The 20,470-nt window shown below is 46.7% G+C and overlaps 1 protein-coding gene across 1 annotated transcript in view; it reads right to left on the bottom strand.

Annotated features, from left to right (window-relative positions):
- The window catches only part of thbs4a (thrombospondin 4a), a 123,734-nt gene extending 104,114 nt beyond the window's left edge, over nt 1-19,620 (bottom strand). The window contains exons 1-3 of the mRNA XM_038805576.1: nt 19,192-19,620; nt 15,418-15,624; nt 566-813 (exon numbers count right to left, since the gene is read on the bottom strand). Of these exons, the coding sequence (XP_038661504.1) occupies nt 566-813; nt 15,418-15,624; nt 19,192-19,417 (681 nt within the window). The 5' untranslated portion in view covers nt 19,418-19,620. The remainder of the gene's footprint in view (nt 1-565; nt 814-15,417; nt 15,625-19,191) is intronic.
- Between the last annotated feature and the right edge of the window lie 850 nt (nt 19,621-20,470).

Genomic DNA, 20,470 nt, shown 5'->3' with positions numbered 1-20,470 from the left:
CCTCTGCACCCGTTCCAAAGCTTCCAAACAGTCATAGATCATAGAATTTACAGTGCAGAAGGAGGCCATTCGGCCCATCGAGTCTGCACCGGCTCCTGGAAAGAGCACCCTACCCAAGTTTAACACCTTCACCCTATCCCCATAACCCAGTAACCCCACCCAACACTAAGGGCAATTTTGGACACTAAGGGCAATTTTATCATGTCCAATCCACCTAACCTGCACACATTCCTCTTATTCTGCCACCTGTACTGGTGTGTGCGGGGGCCAAAACCATAGCGTCTGATCCGTGAATGGTGGTTGCGATTTGTTAAGTTCGGGAGACAGTTTCAATAAACTCACCATGTTCTTTGTTTAACTTAAGAAAACCTGTCTGACGAATTCTTTACAACCTCGAAGTGTAATTAGTGGGACTCTTACAGAATTGGTGAAGAACATCCTCTCTAACTTCACATAAAACCCCGTTACTGTCAAACCTGGAGTGGGAGAATAGAGGAGTCAGTTCGCTCCTCCTTTGCATCGGAACATATACCGCTTATAATGGAATAGATTTTTCTCTACACACCTGTATTCTTCTCTGGACGGTTCGGATTTCCACAGAATCTGCAGTCTGCGGCATGCTTGCGAACATGGCTGGTAGGTTGTGAGCTGCACCTGCCTGTGTACAGTCGACATAGAGCTGAGCTGTTGTAGGCCCGTGCTGCAGCCCCTTTATCTGCAGTAGGACAGCGTGCCGTTTCCCATCTGCCAGCTGGACATTGTGAAATGTGGTGACGTGTGGCTTCCCATCATTTTTCAAATAACGAAGGCTGGCTGCGGACAAAAACACAGAACATTTGAAGACCCACGCAAGTGAGGCCATCCCGGTACCCTGACAGGAGCAGGCAGGTAAGAACAAAGAACAATACAGCACAGGAACAGGCCCTTCGCCCCTCCTAGCCTGAACCGATCATGATACCACCCTTTGCCAAAACGCTCAGCACTTCCTTGTGCCATATCCCTCTGTACCCATCCTATCCATGTGTTTGTCAAGATGCCTTTTGAACGCCGTTAATATATCTGCTTCCACAACCTCCATTGGCAACACGTTCCAGGTACTCACCACCCTCTGTGTAAAAAACCTGCCTTGCACATCTCCTCTAAACTCTGCCCCATGGACCTTAAACCTATGCCCCCTGGTGACTGACCTCTCCTCCTTGGGAAAGAGTGCCTGCCCATCCACTCTATTTTTTGCCCCTCATAATCTTGTAGACCTCTATCAGGTCACCCCTCAACCTCCGTCTTTTTAATGAAAACAGTCCGAGTCTATTCAGCCTCTCCACATAGCTAACATCCTCCAGACCAGGCAACCTCCTGGTAAACCTCCTCTGCACCCTCTCCAAAGCCTCCACATCCTTCTGGTAGTGTGGCGACCAGAATTGTGTGCAATATTCCAAATGCGGCCGTACCAAGGTTCTATACAACTGTAGCATGACTTGCCAGTTTTTATACTCGATGCCCCTTCCAATGAAGATAAGCATTTTGTATGCTTTCTTCACTACCTTGCCCACTACCTTGTCCACTTGTGTTGCCACCTTCAAAGATTTGTGGACCTGCACGCCCAGATCTCTCTGTCTTTCTGTATTCCTAAGAGTTTTACCATTTACAGTATATTTCCCTTCTATGTTAGACCTACCAAAATGCATTACCTCACATTTGTCCGGATTAAACTCCATTTGCCATTTCTCTGCCCAGGTCTCCAACCTATCTATGTACTGCTGTATCTTCTGACAATCCTCAACACTCCACAACCTTGGTGTCATCCGCTAACTTACTAATCAGACCGGCTACATTTTCCTCCAAATCGTTTATGTACACCACAAACAACAGAGGCCCAAGCACAGATCCCTGTGGAACACCACTAGTCACAACCTTCCATTTAGAAAAACACCGTTCTACTGCTACCCTTTGCCTTCTCTGACCGAGCCAGTTCTGTATCCACCTTACCACCTCGCCTCTGATCCCATGTGGCTTCACCTTTTGTACCAGTATGCCATGAGGCACCTTGTCAAAGGCTTTACTAACATGCATGTAAATAACATCCACCGCCCACCCCCCCATATCAATCATCTTTGTCATCTCTTCAAAAAACTCGATCAAGTTAGTGAGGCACGACCGCCCCTTCACAAAACCATGCTGTCTATCGCTTATGAGTCCATTCGTTTCCGAATGGGTATAAATCAAGTCCCTGAGAATTCGCTCCAATAATTTACCTACTACTGACGTGAGGCTCACCGGCCTATAGTTTCCAGGATTAACCCTGCTACCTTTCTTAAACAGCGGTACCACATCAGCTGTTCTCCAGTCCTCTGGGATCTCACTTGTAGCCAATGAGGATACAAAGATGTCAGTCAAAGCCCCAGCAATTTCCTCCCATGCTTCCCTCAGTATTCTGGGATAAATCCCATCTGGCCCAGGAGACCTATCTACCTTAATATATTTTAAAAGACCCAATATCTCCTCCTTTTCGATGTTAACATGTAACACCTCAGATTCCTGGTTCCACTCAACAATGACCAAAAAACACAATTCAAAATACATTTGGAGATACCAAATGATAACAGCTATGGTAAACGTTATTACAGGTGTAGCATGTAAGATACAAGGAACCAGTTTTAAACTCCAATTTAAAGCCAATTGTAGCAGTTGCTGTTGGAGACGAAGGTGGCTTGGGAGAGAGGTTTCAGGAGACAGTTGGCACCAGGAGATAGAAGCTGGAGAGTTGAGAGTTGTTCATCAGGATTATCATTGCCTTCAAGGACACCTTGCAGTAGCGGGTAGTTGTAGTGGATGAGGCCAGGATGCAATAGCTCAGACAAGATGGCGAGCTAAACCAGTTGTAAACTGTTTGCACTCAAACCTGCACCCATTCATTTGAAGGAACCAGAAAAGGGGGCCATACAAGGATGTGTGTACAGGAGAGAAGAAAGTACGAGGGGACTGGGCATCAAAGGTGGTGAAGGAGTCATTGAGATGTCATCAGTGTCCTGGTGAATGGTAGGCCAAAGACTAAAGTGCTGGAAATTGTAAGTAAGTTTTTTCCACTGCCGGATATAGATGGAGGTGAAGTTGTAAGGAGTTAGAGGGACATGGGCAGTGAGGGCTACAAGGAAGTGATCAGAGTGAGAGTAGAGAAGCCACGTCACATGGCAAGGCCAAATAGGTGGCTGCAGGGCGGCACGGTGGCACAGTAGTTAGCACTGGGACTGCGGCGCTAAGGACCTGGGTTCGAATCCCGGCCCTGGAGTTTGCACATTCTCCCCGTGTCTGCGTGGGTTTCACCCCCACAACTCAAAAGATGTGCTGGTTAGATAGATCGGCCACACTAAATTGCCCCTTAATTGGAAAAATAAAAATAATTGGCTACTCTAAATTTATATTTTTAAAATGTGTGGCTGTGAGTATGGGGAGGAGAGTTTGTGTGAAGGGAAAGGATGAGGGAGGGCAATGAGACAGAGGGGCAACAGCACGGTTACTTCGGATGAAGATTGAAATCACCATGGATGAGGATTCCTTCAGTTCAGAGGCTAAGGAAGGAAAAGGAAGAGGAAATCTTGTAGAAAAACACAGGATGGAGATCGTGGTGACAAAACACAAGCATAATAAATGAGATGCCAGAGGGGTGGAACAAGGTGAGGTGCTTGAAGCAGAAAGTCCGAGGAGTAGGGGTAGAGTTTAAAATGTAATTCGACCAGAAGAATCACAGTGCGAGCATATGAATTTGGAAGAAGGTTTGATGGGGAATATAGTCAGATAAGAGGCTTCAGCTCAGAAACTGTCGCGACCAATGAGCTGAACTTGTCAAAGATGGAGGACCTGATTTCTCCGGTTTTGGGGCTATGTCCAGAGGATCCGTGCATTTTACGCAGCCCCAGCACCGATCCTCCGACCGGCAGCCGCGCCAAGTAAAATGCACGGCCGTCACGATATTTCATTTCATTTTCATTTCATATAAACACCTGCAGAAATGCCGGGTCTGTGGCTGCGCATGCACACGCGCACGACGATTATCTGCAGCAGTCGCGGAGTACAACTTGCCGCAGGCTGTGCATGGACCCGACCTGCCAGATAGTGCCCCTCTGGACACCCCCTTGCCACCTCCGGGCCACCGCCCACCAAAGCCCCCCCCCCCCACCCCCGGCCAACAGCACGACTCCCGCCCGACTGTTGGTGGCGCCGCATAGTCGGAAACTTGGAATCGGCGTTGGGGAATGGAGAATCCCACTCAGAGTCAATTTAATGGCCCCTAATAAAGGTGTAGATGGCATGGTTTTTGTCCATGAGTGAATGGACATCATGCAGGGAGATGAGGAGAGGGTCAGTGATCATTGATCCATTGGCAGGGTCCTCGGGGGGGATTGATATGCATGAGATGAGTGAGAAGGGAACGAGGTTAGCAAAATTAGTCCCCAGTATCGGCAAACTAGTTTGGAAGCTCAGCCGACCAAATGGAATCAGTGCTCCAAATATGTGGTGGCTCTGTTATAGAGTGTTATGATTATGTATCTTCTTATTTAAATCCTTTGCTGATGTCATCAGTAAGCGCTGTGGTGGCATTAGTTGTTGTTGTTACCTGTGTATATTCATATTTAACTGCCATTAGTTCTGATTCTTTTCAGTTACTGTTATTTCCATGTTTCGCTAGCTGCGCCGGTTTCTGAGTCCATTTCAAATTTTAAACTTGGCTATTTTTATATATTAAAGAAGATTAACTTTCGCAACATGTTTCGACTATCTTTTTTGCGTTCAAGTGATTTCTGTAGGAGTCAGAGAGTTATTATAGCACAAGAGGAGGCCATTCAGCCCTTAGAGCAGATGCCTGCTCGCTGTAGAGCAATGCAATCAACCCTATTCCCAAGCTCCATCACTGTAGCCCTGCAAGGTTATTTCCCTCAAGGGCTCATTCAATTTCCTTTAGAAATCATTTCCGCATTCCCCACATAGGCAGTGATTTCCAGGTCATCCTCGCTTCATAAGAAAGCTCTTGCTCACAATTCGCCTACATCCCTTGCCCAAAGCTTAAACCAGTGGACCCAATCCTTGTACCATCAGCTCACGGGAACAGCTTTTCTTTGACTCGCTCATCTAAGGAATCAGTGCCAAAATCACCTAAAAATGTATAAGGACTCAAGTAGCCTGCTATATTTTAAACTTCTAACAATAAACGAGACTAATCTACTGCTTTCCAACTTTATCAGAGCTTTGTATATGTGCCCCTCAGGCTGCAGAGAGAGGCCTGGTGGTTGGGTGGGCAACAGTGTTAAGTGTTTTCTGCAGATAGAAATGAGGAAGTGAAACCACTTGGCTGCTTTGAAGTGGTCAGCAGTTGTCAATCATAACAAGAATGTTTATAAACATTGTGGTTAGGATCAACAGAGGGTACTTAAAGCATGGAGGGAAAGATAAATAAACAAACCTCCTGGCAGCTGTGTTTAAACCATTAATCTGTCAATCAAAGGCATGTTAAATGTACTGCACTGTGCAATTGAATGAGTGCTTAGCATTTCAAAGGACGTTGGGGGATTTCAAGCCTTTTCAAGTGCGATGGGCTTTCTAGGAAGGCTTCAAAGAGCAGCAGTTTCAAAAGCACGTGGTTGAGGGAGCAGATGTGAGAAAAGGGAAAGTGTTCTTGGCTTGAGTCTTCACTGAACTGTCTGGTCTGCTGATCAGCTGTCAGAAAGCGCAGTTCAGAGTGAGGCCACTTCAGAGTTTAAACAGGTCAGACCAGGAAGAAGATCTTGAACAGAGGCTGTCTGAGATCACCATGCCAAGAATGATCTTCAGTTTGCCCAGGGCTGTAAGGGGCAGTCCAGACCCAGGACCCCTATCCTGGGGGAGGACCCCAGGGTCAGCCCCTTATCCACAGCCTGAGCACAACCAACCCTGAGGACCCTTCTTCTGCAGTATGGCAGTGGCAGGGGGGCACATGAGCTCCTTGATCCCCTCGAGGTCCATTGCACCAGAACTCCACTTGGCAATATCTACACCAAAGACCAAACAGTGGAGATCCCGCTGTGGGGGTCAGAGCATAATGGGGGAGGGGGGGGGAATTTACGCTTTAAGCCCGGTAATTGCATTAGAATTGATGCAAATTAGCTGTTTGCATGTTCCCGCTGGCGGGCGGGGGGGGGGGAACCCAGTACAGCCAGCGAGGTGAGAGCAGAGACCGAGGATGGGTCTACCACCTTGTGCCGATCCCGTTTTTGGTCCAACGCAGGATTCTCGGCCCGATAGGGATTCCCGATCTTAGCCGCGGGGAACAGAGAATCCCATCCCATATCTTTCTACACAGGAATATTCAGGGATAATAAGAGGTATCTGTGAATTAACAGGAAAATAGTGCTCCAACATACCATACTGCACAATAAATAGCAGCCGTAATCAAGACCAATTCCATGGGTTTCTCAGCAACTCACCCAGATCAGTACACGCTGTGAGTCAACCAATTGCTTTGAAACGCTGTCGGCCTCATGAAGGACCCCAAACTTTTCATTTTCAAAGATCAAAGCCTCTGAATTCCTTCAAGGCCACACCCACTCAGAATGACTCAAAGACTGCGCACCTCCCAGGGTTTCAATCTCATCCCCTGAGACTGTTTCCCTGGATTTCTGAGTCTGCACTCTTGCCTCTACTTACTCATGCAATTTCGACTCTTTAATAGCCAGTTAAGTTCACTGGGCTGGCATAGCCCTGGATTTCACAAAGCTCCCCAACTACACCAAGTGAGCCCTAACCCTTCCAAGCAAGGAGCAATTGAGCCTGCGCCAACCCTTTGAATGAGCAGTCTATCCACGGCCACTCCTCCCCCTATCCCCGTAACTCTGTAACCTAACCTGCACATCCCTGGACACTAAGGGGCAATTGATCACGGCAAATACACCTAACCTGCACATCGTTGGATTGTGGGGAGAAAGCGGAGCACCCGGAGGAAACCCACAGGGAGAACGGACAAAGTCTACACAGACAGTCACCCAAGGCCGGAATTGAATCCGGCGCTGTGAGGCAGCAGTGCTAACCACAGTGCCACCGTGCCGCCCCTAACCATTCAAGCGGCTGACCCCTTATCTCAACAAGGCCCCATCCTTTCAAGTGTAAAAGCCTTCAAGCTGCTTTTGTTGCATCTCCCATTTTTAATAGTTAGACTTTAATCTTCCCAGAATTGAAAATTACTTCTGAAATATTAATATGAATCATGAACTAGGAGCAGATTGCCCCAGGTTTACACTAATTGCGGTAGCTTGTGGGGAAAAAAGTCAATTTATCTGCCAGCTGCAATGGCGTGTTTTCACGCCATATCATCCCCTTCCCGCCTCATTAATAATTCACTGATGAGGAGCACGGCATTCCGTTGGGGACGGCCTGCAATTCACCTGCCCGGCCAGTCCCGTACCACGTCCTCATTCTGGGTGTCATATTTAAACTGCAGCCACATATACGGGTCTCAATGCTTTCAGCCGGGACTGATCCACTGAAGACATGGCCCTGAAACGCAACCAGATTGCAGCCTCCCGATTCAGTGACAGGTCCCTGGAATGACCTTTGGATGCCATGGAGGTCCGCCATGGTGTCCTCTATCCCCAAACTGGCCACAGGAGGGGCAGCAATATCACCAATCCAGCTTGGGAGGTGGTGGCAGTGATGGTCAGTGCCAATGCTGCAGATAGGGGAGGCAGTGGTATAGCGGCATTGTCATTGGACCAGTAATTTGGAGACCCAGGGTATTGTTCTGGGGACCCAAGTTCGAATCCCACCACAGCAGATGGTAGAATTTAAATAAAGTCAAAAGATGACCATGAAGCCTTTGTTGATTGTTGTAAAACCATCTGGTTCACTAATGTCCTTTGGGGAAGGAAATCTGCCGCCCTTATCTGGTCTGGCCGACATTTGACTCCAGATCCACAGCAATGTGGTTAACTCTTAACTGCCCTCTGAAATAGCCAAACAAGTCACTCAGTCCAAGGGCAATTAAGGATGGGCAACAAATGCTGGTCCAGTCAGTGGTGCTTGGGAATATAGTAAGAAATCTTACAACACCAGGTTAAAGTCCAACATGTTTGTTTCAAACATTAGCTTTCAGAGCGCTGCTCCTTCCTCAGGTGAATGAGCCCTCCTTCCATTCTGAACCTTCTGAATGGAAGGTTCCTCCTTCCATTCACCTGAGTGGGCACCGATCGCGGGCCCATGCCACGGCCATGGTGCGGCCGTGCCAATCGGTAGCATGGTTGTGCAGAACGGCACTTTGGCGCCGTTTTCACGAACTTGTATAGCAGGTGTATTCAAATTCGTGAAAACGGCCGTAAAGGCCTTGGAAATCGGCCCATCGGCCAGGGGAGAATCGCTGCTCGCCGTAAAAAAAACGGCGAGCAGCGATTCGTGTCGGGGGGCGGGCGTGGGGGGGGGAGAATAGCGGGAGGGCGTCGGACCAGCATCGCCGTAAAAATTTGCGCCGCCCGCTATTCTCGGCCCCGTCGTGAGTACGGAGAATCGCGCCCGTGGACTCTGCATAGACGTCATCAGTGATTTTTATTTTAAGAAATTTAGAGTACTCAACTGTTTTTAGCAATTTAGCGTGGCCAATCCGCCTAACCTGCACATCTTTGGGTTGTGGGGACGAGAACATGCAAACTCCACACAGTCAGTGACCCGGGATCAGGATCGAACCCAGGTCCTCAGTGCCGTAGGCAGCAGTGCTAACCACTTTGCCACCATGCTACCCTGGCATCATCGGTGATATCCTCAGTGGATATCCCCTTTTCCCTGCGGAGCAAATTCTGCAGCCTCTGTGGATCCTAAAAGATGTCCATGTACACCACATCAACCACATGACCCTTGTTGACTCTCTCTGTTGCTTCATCAAAAAACTAATGTTAGAATTAATGTTTCTAAAATCTTCCTCACTTCGGCAGCATTTCCTGCCTTGGTAAAGACAGATGTAAAGTACTCATTTAATATCACTGCCATCCTCCGGTCTCCATGCATAAATCCCCATTTTGGTCCCTAATCAGCCCCACTCATCCTTTTGCCACCCCTTTTAAAATGTACCTGCCTATACAAGACTATTGGATTCTCTTTTATGTTAGCTGCCAGCATCAACCCAAGGGTAGAATTTTACAGTCCCTCCCCCTGCTGACCACATCCATCCTTACTCAATAGAGCAGAAGGGTGGAAGCCACAAAATGCACAAATTGATCAATGCTTTATAACTTCTAAAAACATGCCTCTATGAATAATTGCTGAATTGAAATCCAAACTTACCTCTTGTCAGAATGATGATAAAGATGGTCAATATTGCGATGTAATATCTCCAGAAATTGGCAAGTCTAAATCATCAGATAATGCACCCATGCCATTGGATGAGGATGAATGTAGAGTTTGTGTACTGTTCAATACTAAAACTTGTAAAAGGAAAATGACAAATTGTCTGGGCTAAATCGCTAGCTTTTAAAGCAGACCAAGCAGGCCAGCAGCACGGTTTGATTCCCGTACCAGCCTCCCCGGACAGGCGCTGGAATGTGGCGACTAGGGGCTTTTCACAGTAACTTCATTGAAGCCTACTCGTGACAATAAGCGATTTTCATTTCATTTCATTTTATCTAGCTTTGTCCACTTGCCTCACCTTCGGCAGGACGGTGGTTAGCACTGCTGCCTCACAGCGCCAGGGATCCGGATTCAATTCTGGCCTTGGGTCACTGTCTGTGTGGAGTTTGTATGTTCTCCCGTGTCTGCGTGGGTTCCCTCCCATAGTCCAAAGATGTACGGGGTAGGTGGATTGGCCATGATAAATTGCCCCTTAGTGTGCAAGGATGTGTCCAACTCAATCTATAAGTTTGCGGATGATATGACTGGTGGGCCGTATCTCAAAAAATGACGAATCAGACTACAGGAGGGAGATAAATCACTTGGTTATATGGTGTACCAAAAACAACCTCTCTCTAAATGTTGGAAAGACCAAGGAACTGATCATCGACTTCAGGAAGCGTAGCACGACACATACTCCCCTCTGTATCAATGGCTCCGAAGTGGAGATAGTCGATCGCTTTAAGTTCCTGGGGGTCACCATCATCAACTGTCTGTCCTGGTCCACTCACATTGATACAACAGTCAAGAAAGCCCAACAACGTCTCTACTTCCTACGGAAGCTAAAGAAATTTGGCATGTATACATCGACTCTCACAAACTTCTACAGATGTGCAATAGAGAGCATCCTATCCGGCTGCATCACAGCTTGGTATGGCAACTGCTCGGTCCAAGATCGCAAGAAACTGCAGATTGTGGTGAACTCAGCCCAACGCATCACACAAGCTTGCCACCCCCACATTGATTCTATATACACCTCCCGCTGCCTCAGGAAGGCAAACAGCATTATCAGAGACACCTCCCATCTGGGCATTGCCTTCTTCCAGTCCTTTCCATCAGGCAGAAGGTACAGAAGTCTGAAGACTCGCACATCCAGACACAGGAACAGCTTCTTCCCCACAGCTGCAAGACTCCTCAACAACTCCTCCTCGGACTGATCTGTTCCCTGTAAGAACCCTATTGACGACGCTCTATGCTGCTCTTGCTCATGTATTTGCTTTGTTTGGCCTCTTGTTCTGCACTGTAACCAATCACTGTACTATTTGTCAATGTTCTCTGTTGATTATTCTTTGGTCTACTATGTCCGTACTGTGTACATTCCCTCGGCCGCAGAAAAATACTTTTCACTGTATTTCGGTACACGTGGCAATAAATCAAATCAATCAATGTGAAGGTTAAGTTATGGGGTTGCAGGGATAGGGTAGGACATGGATCGGTGCAGATCTGATGGGCCGTATGCCCTCCTTCTTCACTGCAGGGATTCTATGATTCTTCAATTTTCTGCAGGTTTGGCAGCTAGATTTATAATGTCGCTTCATAGTGCTAAAGAAATTGATCTTGATTTTAAAGAAGTATCTGAAACATCAGACATTCGCACAATCAATCCCACGTTTTTATCAGCTTCAATTCAAGCTCTGCAAAAATTGGGCTCACCTTTTAACTATGAAACCGTGATGCTGGATTTCAAACAACACTCACTCTACTCGTCTTCTGTCCATTCCCCCTGCACATCTTTGGGTTGTGAGGGCGAAACCCACGCAAACAGGGGAAGAATGTGCAAACTCCATATGGACAGTGACCCTGAGCCGGGATCGAACCTGAGACCTCAGCTCCGTGAGGCAGCAGTGCTAACCCACTGCGCCACCGTGCTGCCCTCCCCCTTCACAAACTCAATAACTCTCCCTCCCTGTGGATCCCCAACCCCATCACAAACTCCCACTGCCTGCAAAATGCAACCCGACCCTCACCCACCCTACCTGCAAGTCTGTAACTCTGGCTAACCATCTCACACACACTCCTCAAACCCTCACACATTTTCCCCCAACTCTCACAGTTTCCTCCACTCCTCAGACTCACCGATTCTCACAATCTCACTCACCTGGGGTCTTCAAGGCAGCCGCTTGTCTCACTTGTCGCCTCCTCGTGGCTAAGGTTTGATTCAGGACCTTGTGCCTCACTGATACTGACCTGCCTGGTTGAGTCACAAACCTGCTCGCCTCGCCTGCTCTGTATGACGGCTGACCTCACTCTGTGGTGGCTTTCGGGACCTCGAGCTTGCTGTTGCTAGCCTACCATGGGTCTAATCACCTGCTCGCCTCGCCTGCTACTCCCCTCGCGGCTGACCTCACCTTGTGGTGGCTTTCAGCGACTCGTGCTTCACTGTTGCTGTCCTGTTCTGGGCCGAGTTGCAAATCTGCTTGTCTTTCACCAAAAGCGGTAAAACCTCAGCAACCTCTGCCACTCCCTCCTTACCAAGTTGCTTCTCTTTGTTCCTCGCACACACATGTGGCTCAAGTTATGCGCTTGTACAGTTCGGACCAGTGTTTTCCTGCTCTTACAGACTCACCGATCCGAGTCTGATTTCTTGCATTGCTGCTGATCAGCACATGCAGAGTAATAAGACTGTGATTGGATGCCCAGTGTACTGGCCGGCTCGGGGCCCTCCCATTGGTCAGGGCCCTATGCCCAGTCACGGTGGGCCGGATTCTTTGTTTCTGCGATGAACTGTTGACGCCAACAGAGAATCCGTGGACTTCTACGACAGTAAAATTGATGGCACATCGGCCCCGATTCCGCTACCGGTGAGGGGCTAGCACCAGCACCGCGTGGAACACCATTGAATCCCATGAAAAACAGTACATGATTCGCCGGGTCCGTAATGGACACTCGCAGGGCTGGCAAGCTGCACCGTGCTTCAACAATACACTCCTCACACACATACTGATCGAGGCCGAGAAGGTGGGACAGTGCCCATACAACTGTTGGGTTGGCTGGGTCCAGAGGGCACCCGGGGGGGGGGGGTTTACCACAAGGGGGTCACTTATACGACCCAGGGCACCAGTTTCAAAGCCGACCGTTAGCGCCATGGGCAGCTGCATGGCTGCCTTGCCGGCTGCGGTAATGGTGTTGCACACCGGTCCACCCCGACCCTACAACCCACCTCGCAGCAACCCCTCACTACTCCCCCAGGTCTGGCAGAAGCCCCCCAGTCAACGGCACGACTGTCAGCGAAGTATGGCAGTGCTGGACACTGTCCATACCTCCTCGCTCTCTCTCAGCAGCCACCAGGCCAGGATCACGATGTTTGAGAGCACACATGGACCGCTCCGTCGGGAGCTCGGCCCATCGGAGCCGGAAAATCACGGGTGGGCCCACTAATGATATGCAAACGGTGTTTAAACTGTGCGCGGCGCACATTGTATTGACGCTGTTTTCGAGGAGGTGGCGCATCGCGATTCGGCGTTAAACCGCCGCCTGCCATGATTTCGCCTTCGGGAGCTATTCTCCGGCCAATCACACGCCCCGATTTCACCGTTAGCTAACGGAGAGTCCCACCCGGTGTGCTTCATTATAAATCCACCTCTGACTATGATCATTGTCTCCTAAATGTCTCCCTATTGACAATTGATCCATCTCATTCCCCGTACCAGGCACAGTTGTTTTCTCCTTGGGCCAGAGGCATACTCATCTACAAAATTCTAAAACAGCAAAGTATCAACAGACTTTAGTTCCTCAGTTATATTGCATCACTTAATGCAATATCAAAGCATTTCTAAATGTGCATTTATAGTGTAGCTACAGTGTTTGTGTGAAGCAGATACTCTTTACATCTTTACCCTCACATTTGATCCGGTGGGCTTCTGGCCACATATCTGCTCCATCATCAAGATCATCTATCCTCACTGTAATATTACAATGTGTATATATTACTCTTTCAATCTCGCCGAGTTAGAATAGATAGATAGAGAAATACAGCACAGAACAGGCCCTTCGGTCCACAATGTTGTGCCGAACTTTTGTCTTAGGTTAATCATTGATCATGGCCAATCCACCCAACCTGCACATCTTTGGACTGTGGGAGGAAACCGGAGCACCCGGAGGAAACCCACGCACACAAGGGGTGGATGTGCAGATTCCACACAGACAGTGACCCAAGCCAAAATCGAACCTGGGACCCTGGAGCTGTGAAGCAATTGTGCTATCCACAATGCTACCGTGCTGCCCTTAAGAACAAATTAATCTACACTCCATTACTCTACTCCATGTACCTATCCAATAGCCACTTCAAGGTCCCTAACGTTTCTGACTCAACTACTTCCACAGGCAGTGCACTCATTGTTGAATGATAGCCGTAATCTTCCAGTGATGATAAAGTAATTTATTGAGTAATATAAAATAATCTTGTGTGTTCTTTTTACTAAATACTAAACTGGTAAAACAAATAGCAACTGTAGAATATTAACCATTAAATAAGCTGATAAAAAGTCTGATAACTTCTTCTCTCTAGCTTTCTCACTTCTGTTCTCTGCAATCCTAGCACACTCCTGTAGGAAAGAGTGGGAAAACATTTATATAGGTCCTGATAGTGTGGCCATCTAGTGTTCATTTGCCTGTACTTGCTTGACATTGTCTGATCATGTATTATTACATACAGAGATCGCTGAATTCACCTCCCGAAAATCAATTGATTCCACTCCACATATCATTGCAGCTTTGTCTCAAACATGGACACAAAGGCAGAATTCCAGCTGTGAGGTGAGAGTGACGGCCCTTAATATTGAGGCTATTTTCAACATGCATGGCCTCAAGAAAACGTAGTGAAGCAGCTAATCATCTCAGACACAGTACATCATTGCAAGAATTAATATCTGCAGCATCCTGTTTGAACTATCTTCATCACAAGATCAGAAATAGAGTTATTCACTACTGCTCCATTTGTAATTCCTCAGCTAATAAGACAGCAAGGTCTAAACAACATCCAGATTTGTTGGCTGGTTAGTGTCAAGTAACATTCACATCACATTCACGTCACCCAGGCAGTGGTCATTTTGACAAGAAATAACGCAACTGCATCCCCTTAACATTCAATGGTTTTATCATCAGCAATTCCCACATTATCATCATTCAATAAATGTTGACCAGAAACTTACTTGGGCCAACTGCATAAATACCATAGCTACGAGAGCCAAACAAAAGCGAAGTTTTCTGCAGCAAGTGACCCAACTCCTGACTCCCCCAAGCCTTTCCAGCGTCTACAAGGCACATGTCAGGAATGTGACTAAATGCTCTTGAGTTAGCTAAATGAGTGCAGCTACAGAAACAGCCACGGTAGCCAATATTATTCAGGACAAAACAGCCCACTTGATGGGCACTTCATTCAGTAGCCTAAACGTCCAAACCTACAATGCCAGTATACCATGGCTGCAGCGTATACTATCAAAAAGATACACTGCAACAATTCACTAAGGCTAAACACAAAACCTCTCCCATCCAGGAGGACAAGTTCAACAGATTAATGGAAACATCATCATTTGCAAGTTACCCTGGAGATTGCACACCATTCTGACTTGGACATCGATCGTCATTCTGTTGTTGAGGCTGGGTCAAAATCCTACAATTCGCTGCCTAAATAACATTATAGGAGCACTTCTGACATATCAAAAGACTCAAAGGCTTGCATGTATGTCGCATCTATCACAAACTCAGGCCATCCCATAATGAAGTACTATTGAAGTGTGGTGTAGTCAGTTATAATGTAAGAAATGCATCTGCCCATTTCCATACAGCAAGATCCCAAAATATCAATGGATAATCTGTTTTTGTGATGTTGATTGAGGGATAAATATTGGCCAGGACAGCATGGGATAACTCCCTTGCTCTGCTTTGAAACAATGTCATGGGATCTTTTGTCTACACCTCAGAGGGTGCCCAGGGCCTCACCTTACGTCTCATCCAAAAACTGGAGAGTCAGTCTAGATTTACGTGTTCAAATCCTGAAACTTGAACCCCACGCCTTCTTACCTTTATTCAATCGACCCAACACTGAAAGTTCAAAGTACTTAATATTGCTTCTGGTGGAGTAAAGTCCAAAGATGGCAGCGAGGGACTTTGGTTGCAGTTTAAACGTTGATACAATGTAGAATTCATTCACCGCTGGAGTGTCTGTGAGGGCTTGTTGTAGCAGGTCCACATAACCTCTGTGCTCGGACAAAGAAAGAAGGTCAAGAACTGCAAAACAATTGAAAAGAGAAAGCTTTTTAGGCACAGAATGTGACAACATTTCTGCTGAAACAGGCGCAGTACCAGCAAGAAAAGGCATTATAAAAGGTAGAGGTAGCTGTCAAAGCTCTCTTCCATCATCTAGAGGATTAAGCTTCCTAGTTTCCAACATAATATAATAAAGATTATTAGGAACATTCTTTACAAAAGAGAGCTGTAAAGCTCATTTACCTACTTGTTCATTCCTCTCACAATAATAGGAAATACATGTAAGATATACATATAAAGAAAAGGAGCTGAAAAGACAGAAGAATTGGGGGATATGCAAAGGCCAAGATTGGGGTTGCTGAAGCGGCTGAGTGATCTACAAGCATTGATGTATTGGACTGGTGAGTATGCTTGCATAGAATCATAGAAGTTACAGAAAGAGGCCATTCAGCCCATCGAGTCTGCACAGGCCCTTGGAAAGAGCACCCTACCCAAGCCCACACCTCCACCCTATCCCCATAACCCCACCCAACACTAAGGGCAATTTTGGACACTAAGGGCAATTTAGCATGGCCAATCCACCTAACCCACACATCTTTGGACTGTGGGAGGAAACCGGAGCACCCGGAGGAAACCCACGCACACACGGGGAGAACGTGCAGACTCCGCACAGACAGTGACCCAAGCCGGGAATTGAACCTGTGACCCTGGAGCTGTGAAGCAATCGTGCTAACCACTATGCTACCGTGCTGCCCTAGAAGAGGTTGGGTTAAGAGAAATGGAGATCGAGTGTGTGGTTATGGACTGAAGATGGTCGTAGAGAAACAGCTAGAAATTAGGGTTTCAAATTCAATCTCTCGCAGAACAGGAAGCCACTCTATGTTAAAGCTGGCAGGAGTGATGGGCGAGCATGAACTGGTACAGGACGGTATATATGGAATGTAAAGTCGTGGTTTATTTTAAGTCTCGAGAAGGTGGCGGATAGGATGCCAACAAGTATTATTGAAATCAAATTTTAAAGTGACCAAGGCGTTAATGGGGCAGTGGAGGTAACGGAGGGTGCAGGACTGTGTAATTTTGTGCAATAAGCTGCCCTAATACGGATTTTATTTTTACTTATTTCAACTCCTGGAAGTTCATCAAACTGTCTCCCTATTTCTCCACACCACCAGCTAATCAGATTTACTCTTGCCTTTCACTCTATTCACCTTTGGTTGATTTCCATGATTTCAAAGCTTTTCACTGTCACAGACAGGATTAACTTTCCCAGTTTCTAACATAATATAATAATGATTAGAAGGATTGTACAACTAAATGCCAAATTAAGCTGAATACATTGGAACTTTGTTTGAAATGTTATTGTATAGGTGACTCGCTTTCTGATGGAACACTGAAAGGCTATCTTCCCCTTGCACATCAACACTTTGCTTCTCCTTTAGTTTCCTCCAGTTCAGGAAAACAGGTTTTGCTTTCACTCAGAGGTTACGTGATCCTCATTCATTTTGTTGTCTCCATTATCAAGATGTAAATGTACGATTTATCACTTTTAAAATAAATTATTTAAAAGCAGCAAGACCTGGACAACATTCAGGCTTGGGCTGATAAGTGGAAAGTTATATTTGAGACACACAAGTGCCAGGCAGCAACAAGAGAGAATCTAACCATTTCTCCTTGACATTCAATGACATTACCATTGCTAAATCCCCCCATCACCAAGCCACACACCATCCTGACTTGAAAATATATCACCGTTCTTTCACTGTCGCTGGGTCAAAAACCAGGAACTCTCTCCCTAACAGCATTGTGGTGTATCTACACCAAATGGACTGCAGCCGTTCAAGAAGGTGGCTTACTGCCAACTTCTCAAGGGCAATTAAGGATGGCCAACAACTAAGGAAATCCAATGTGAAACTTGCGAGGCCTTCTTTACATCAGCAACATGCAAGAACCTTGGCCATTCCTTCTAGTCCTTTGACCCTCACCCTCTTGGAGAACCAATCATTACCTTCATCTTCTGCAAACTGTTGTCATTCCAAATTCTAACTACCCCAGATGTGACCATAATTGTTTTGATGCTTTCACCACAATGTGGCCCATATACAGTAACAACTACTGAGAAACAAATGGACACAGTAAAATGCGATAGAAATATTGAATCTTTCTGATAAAAAAAATCAAGAGATTAATGGTCAAGGACAATGCAGAGGATTCAGAATATCCCACATCGGATATTCCATAATACCAGTTTTCCTGGTCCTTCCGAAAGGACTTTCAACCCTCTTTCAATCCCATTTGTTCATGTAATATAATCTATAATTCATGCCGTCATTAATCTTAATTAAAAAAACATATGATCAAAGAGAACTGCTGAGAAAATAGTGCCAGAAGAGTGTTATAATAAAGCTAGAATGATTTACAGTCCAATGGAATATTTTCTTCCCTCTCTGCTATTAGATTTTAGAGGATCTTTAACATTCTATTCCGGCAGGACATATTCCCATTTAGTCATAAAATGTTTGGTTATTTTCAAATAATAGGAGTAATTGTGCTTGGGAATCATTTTACCAGTCAAATGGCTGGAGCTGCTGTCCTGCCATGTGGATTGAGCCTAATCTCATTCTAAGATGTTTTAAATTACTTTTCGATTGGGGGGGGGGGGGGGGGGGAGGTGGGACACAGTGGCAAACGAAGACCTGCTCCAATTGTGCTCCTAACTTGGCACTTAACACACTCTGACTTCACTATAGTCTGGATGTACGGTCCCAAATGCATTCTAGAATTGCTATATCTCAAAGCATAGCCATAGCAATCAAAACTAATGAATATAACAGACTAACATTAAACAGATGACTATCTAATGAGCAGAGTAGCAGATGGTTGTGATTATGGCTCACTACATAATAATTTTGTACTTTTTATCATCAGCGGGCAAACCATCTAATTTAAACTGCCCTATATACTTGAGTGCATTTAAATGGGTGCAGGTCCTGCCTCGCCATTGTAAACCCTGCAGCCAGACAGATCCTGTCTGCTAACAGCTGAGATTTCTCCCCCTCGGTCACAGGATTGTTAGGGCGCAGAAGGTGGCCATTTGGCCCATCGGATCTGCACCGGCTCGCCAAACGAGTGGCCATTCCCTGCCCACGTACCCCCCAATAGAACATTGTTTCTATTGAACAGGGCAGTAACTTTTAAAACCACACACCAATTTGGAAGATTTGCAATAGTTTTGTTTCAAAATTAAAGTTGTCCCTCCCACCATGCACCCTCAGATGCCGGATTCATCTTCAACATGTAGACCCTTGGAGTTAATGCTAGCGGGTCCGTTCGAAAATCTTACCCCAAGCGCGCGCCGGACACTTCATTATTTTTCTTTAACTCTTTCCCCATGGTGATTCATTTAATCCCTCATTGCAAAATTCCTTTCAAAACAAGGATCGTTAACGAGGGGCATCGAATTGTGTTATTTTACATGCTATGTGGAATAATCTATGTGGAATAGTGGAAGAATCTCCTACTCAATGATGCAGCATCATTCGCGCCGAAATCAAAAACAATCGCAAGTCCTCCAGTCCCTCAGATACTCACTCTCCGGCTCCGAGTCGACGGAAAACCCTGGGGCAGCCTGCAGAAGTGGGAAAATCAGGATTAGACCGCTCCACTGCATCTCTTCAGGGGTCTGGGAGCCGGTACTTTCCAAGACGCCGTGAGCTCGTGCTGCAGAAGTAATGTCAGAGGTAGGAGTTCGAGGGTGGAAAGTTATAGGAGGGCGGCTGGAGGAATGATTAATGCCGACACCGGGGCATTCTGACATGCCCCCTGGCCAGCTGCGGTGTGATGGAGAGTTCCTGACTGACTTTTCCTTTTTTAACTGCAGCCCCTCGCTCACCTCACACTGAGAAAGTGTGACGACTGAAAAAAAAGTTGCTCCATATGTGTGAGGATTTGCCTGGCTTCTGGGGATAATTCCTCATTATGAGCAGGAGCTTACAACAGGCTGGTGTGAGTTTGAAAGTACAGTGGAAACCCGTTTGGGTTGATTAGGCATGAGGCTGACCATCTGCAGTTGAGGCGAAGGAGAGCAAAGTACAGTCGACGTTGATCCCCAAGATCTAATTGCACAAGACAAGCGATTAAAAATCAATTTAAAAAGTGATTAGATACACGGCTCTGGCTGGATAGCTTGAAACTGTATCACAAGTTGATAGTTCCTTAAAGTGGCATACACTAAATCAAGCCACATCGTGTTCTTTGCATTGCTGAAGACTAATCTTCACCCCCTTTGTTTTCATGAAAAACTGAAAGGAAAGGGAAAGTTGCCCTTCACAGCATCAAGACATCTCAAAGTGCTTAGGAACATGGGATCAGGAGTAGGCCATTCGACCCATTGAACCTGCACTGCTATTCAATTAGACCATGGCTTATCAGCACAGTAGCATAGTGGTTAGCACAATGGCTTCACAGCACCAGGGTCCCAGGTTCGATTCCTGGGTTGGGTCACTGTCTGTGCGGAGTTTGCACGTTCTCCCCGTGTCTGTGTGGACTTCCTCCGGGTGCTCCGGTTTCCTCCCACAGTCCAAAGATGTGCAGGGGTAGGTGGATTGGCTATGCTAAATTGCCCTTAGTGGCCAGAAAAGGTAAGGTGGGGTTACGGGGATAGGGTGGAAGTGCGGGGTTAGGGTGGAGGTGTGGGCTTATGCAGGGTGCTCTTCCAAGGGCCAGTGCGGACTCGATGGGCCGAATGGCCTCCTACGTGGGTTTCCTCCAGGTGCTCCGGTTGCCTCCCACAGTCCAAAGACGTGCAGGTTAGGTGGATTGGCCATGATAAATTGCCCTTAGTGACCAAAAAGGTTAGGAGTGGTTATTG

This window comes from Scyliorhinus canicula, chromosome 8 (genome assembly GCF_902713615.1).
Source record: "Scyliorhinus canicula chromosome 8, sScyCan1.1, whole genome shotgun sequence".
In the NCBI taxonomy this organism is placed as follows: domain Eukaryota; kingdom Metazoa; phylum Chordata; class Chondrichthyes; order Carcharhiniformes; family Scyliorhinidae; genus Scyliorhinus; species Scyliorhinus canicula.
Note: the sequence above shows the minus strand (reverse complement) of the source record. Positions and strands in the feature narration are given on the sequence as shown.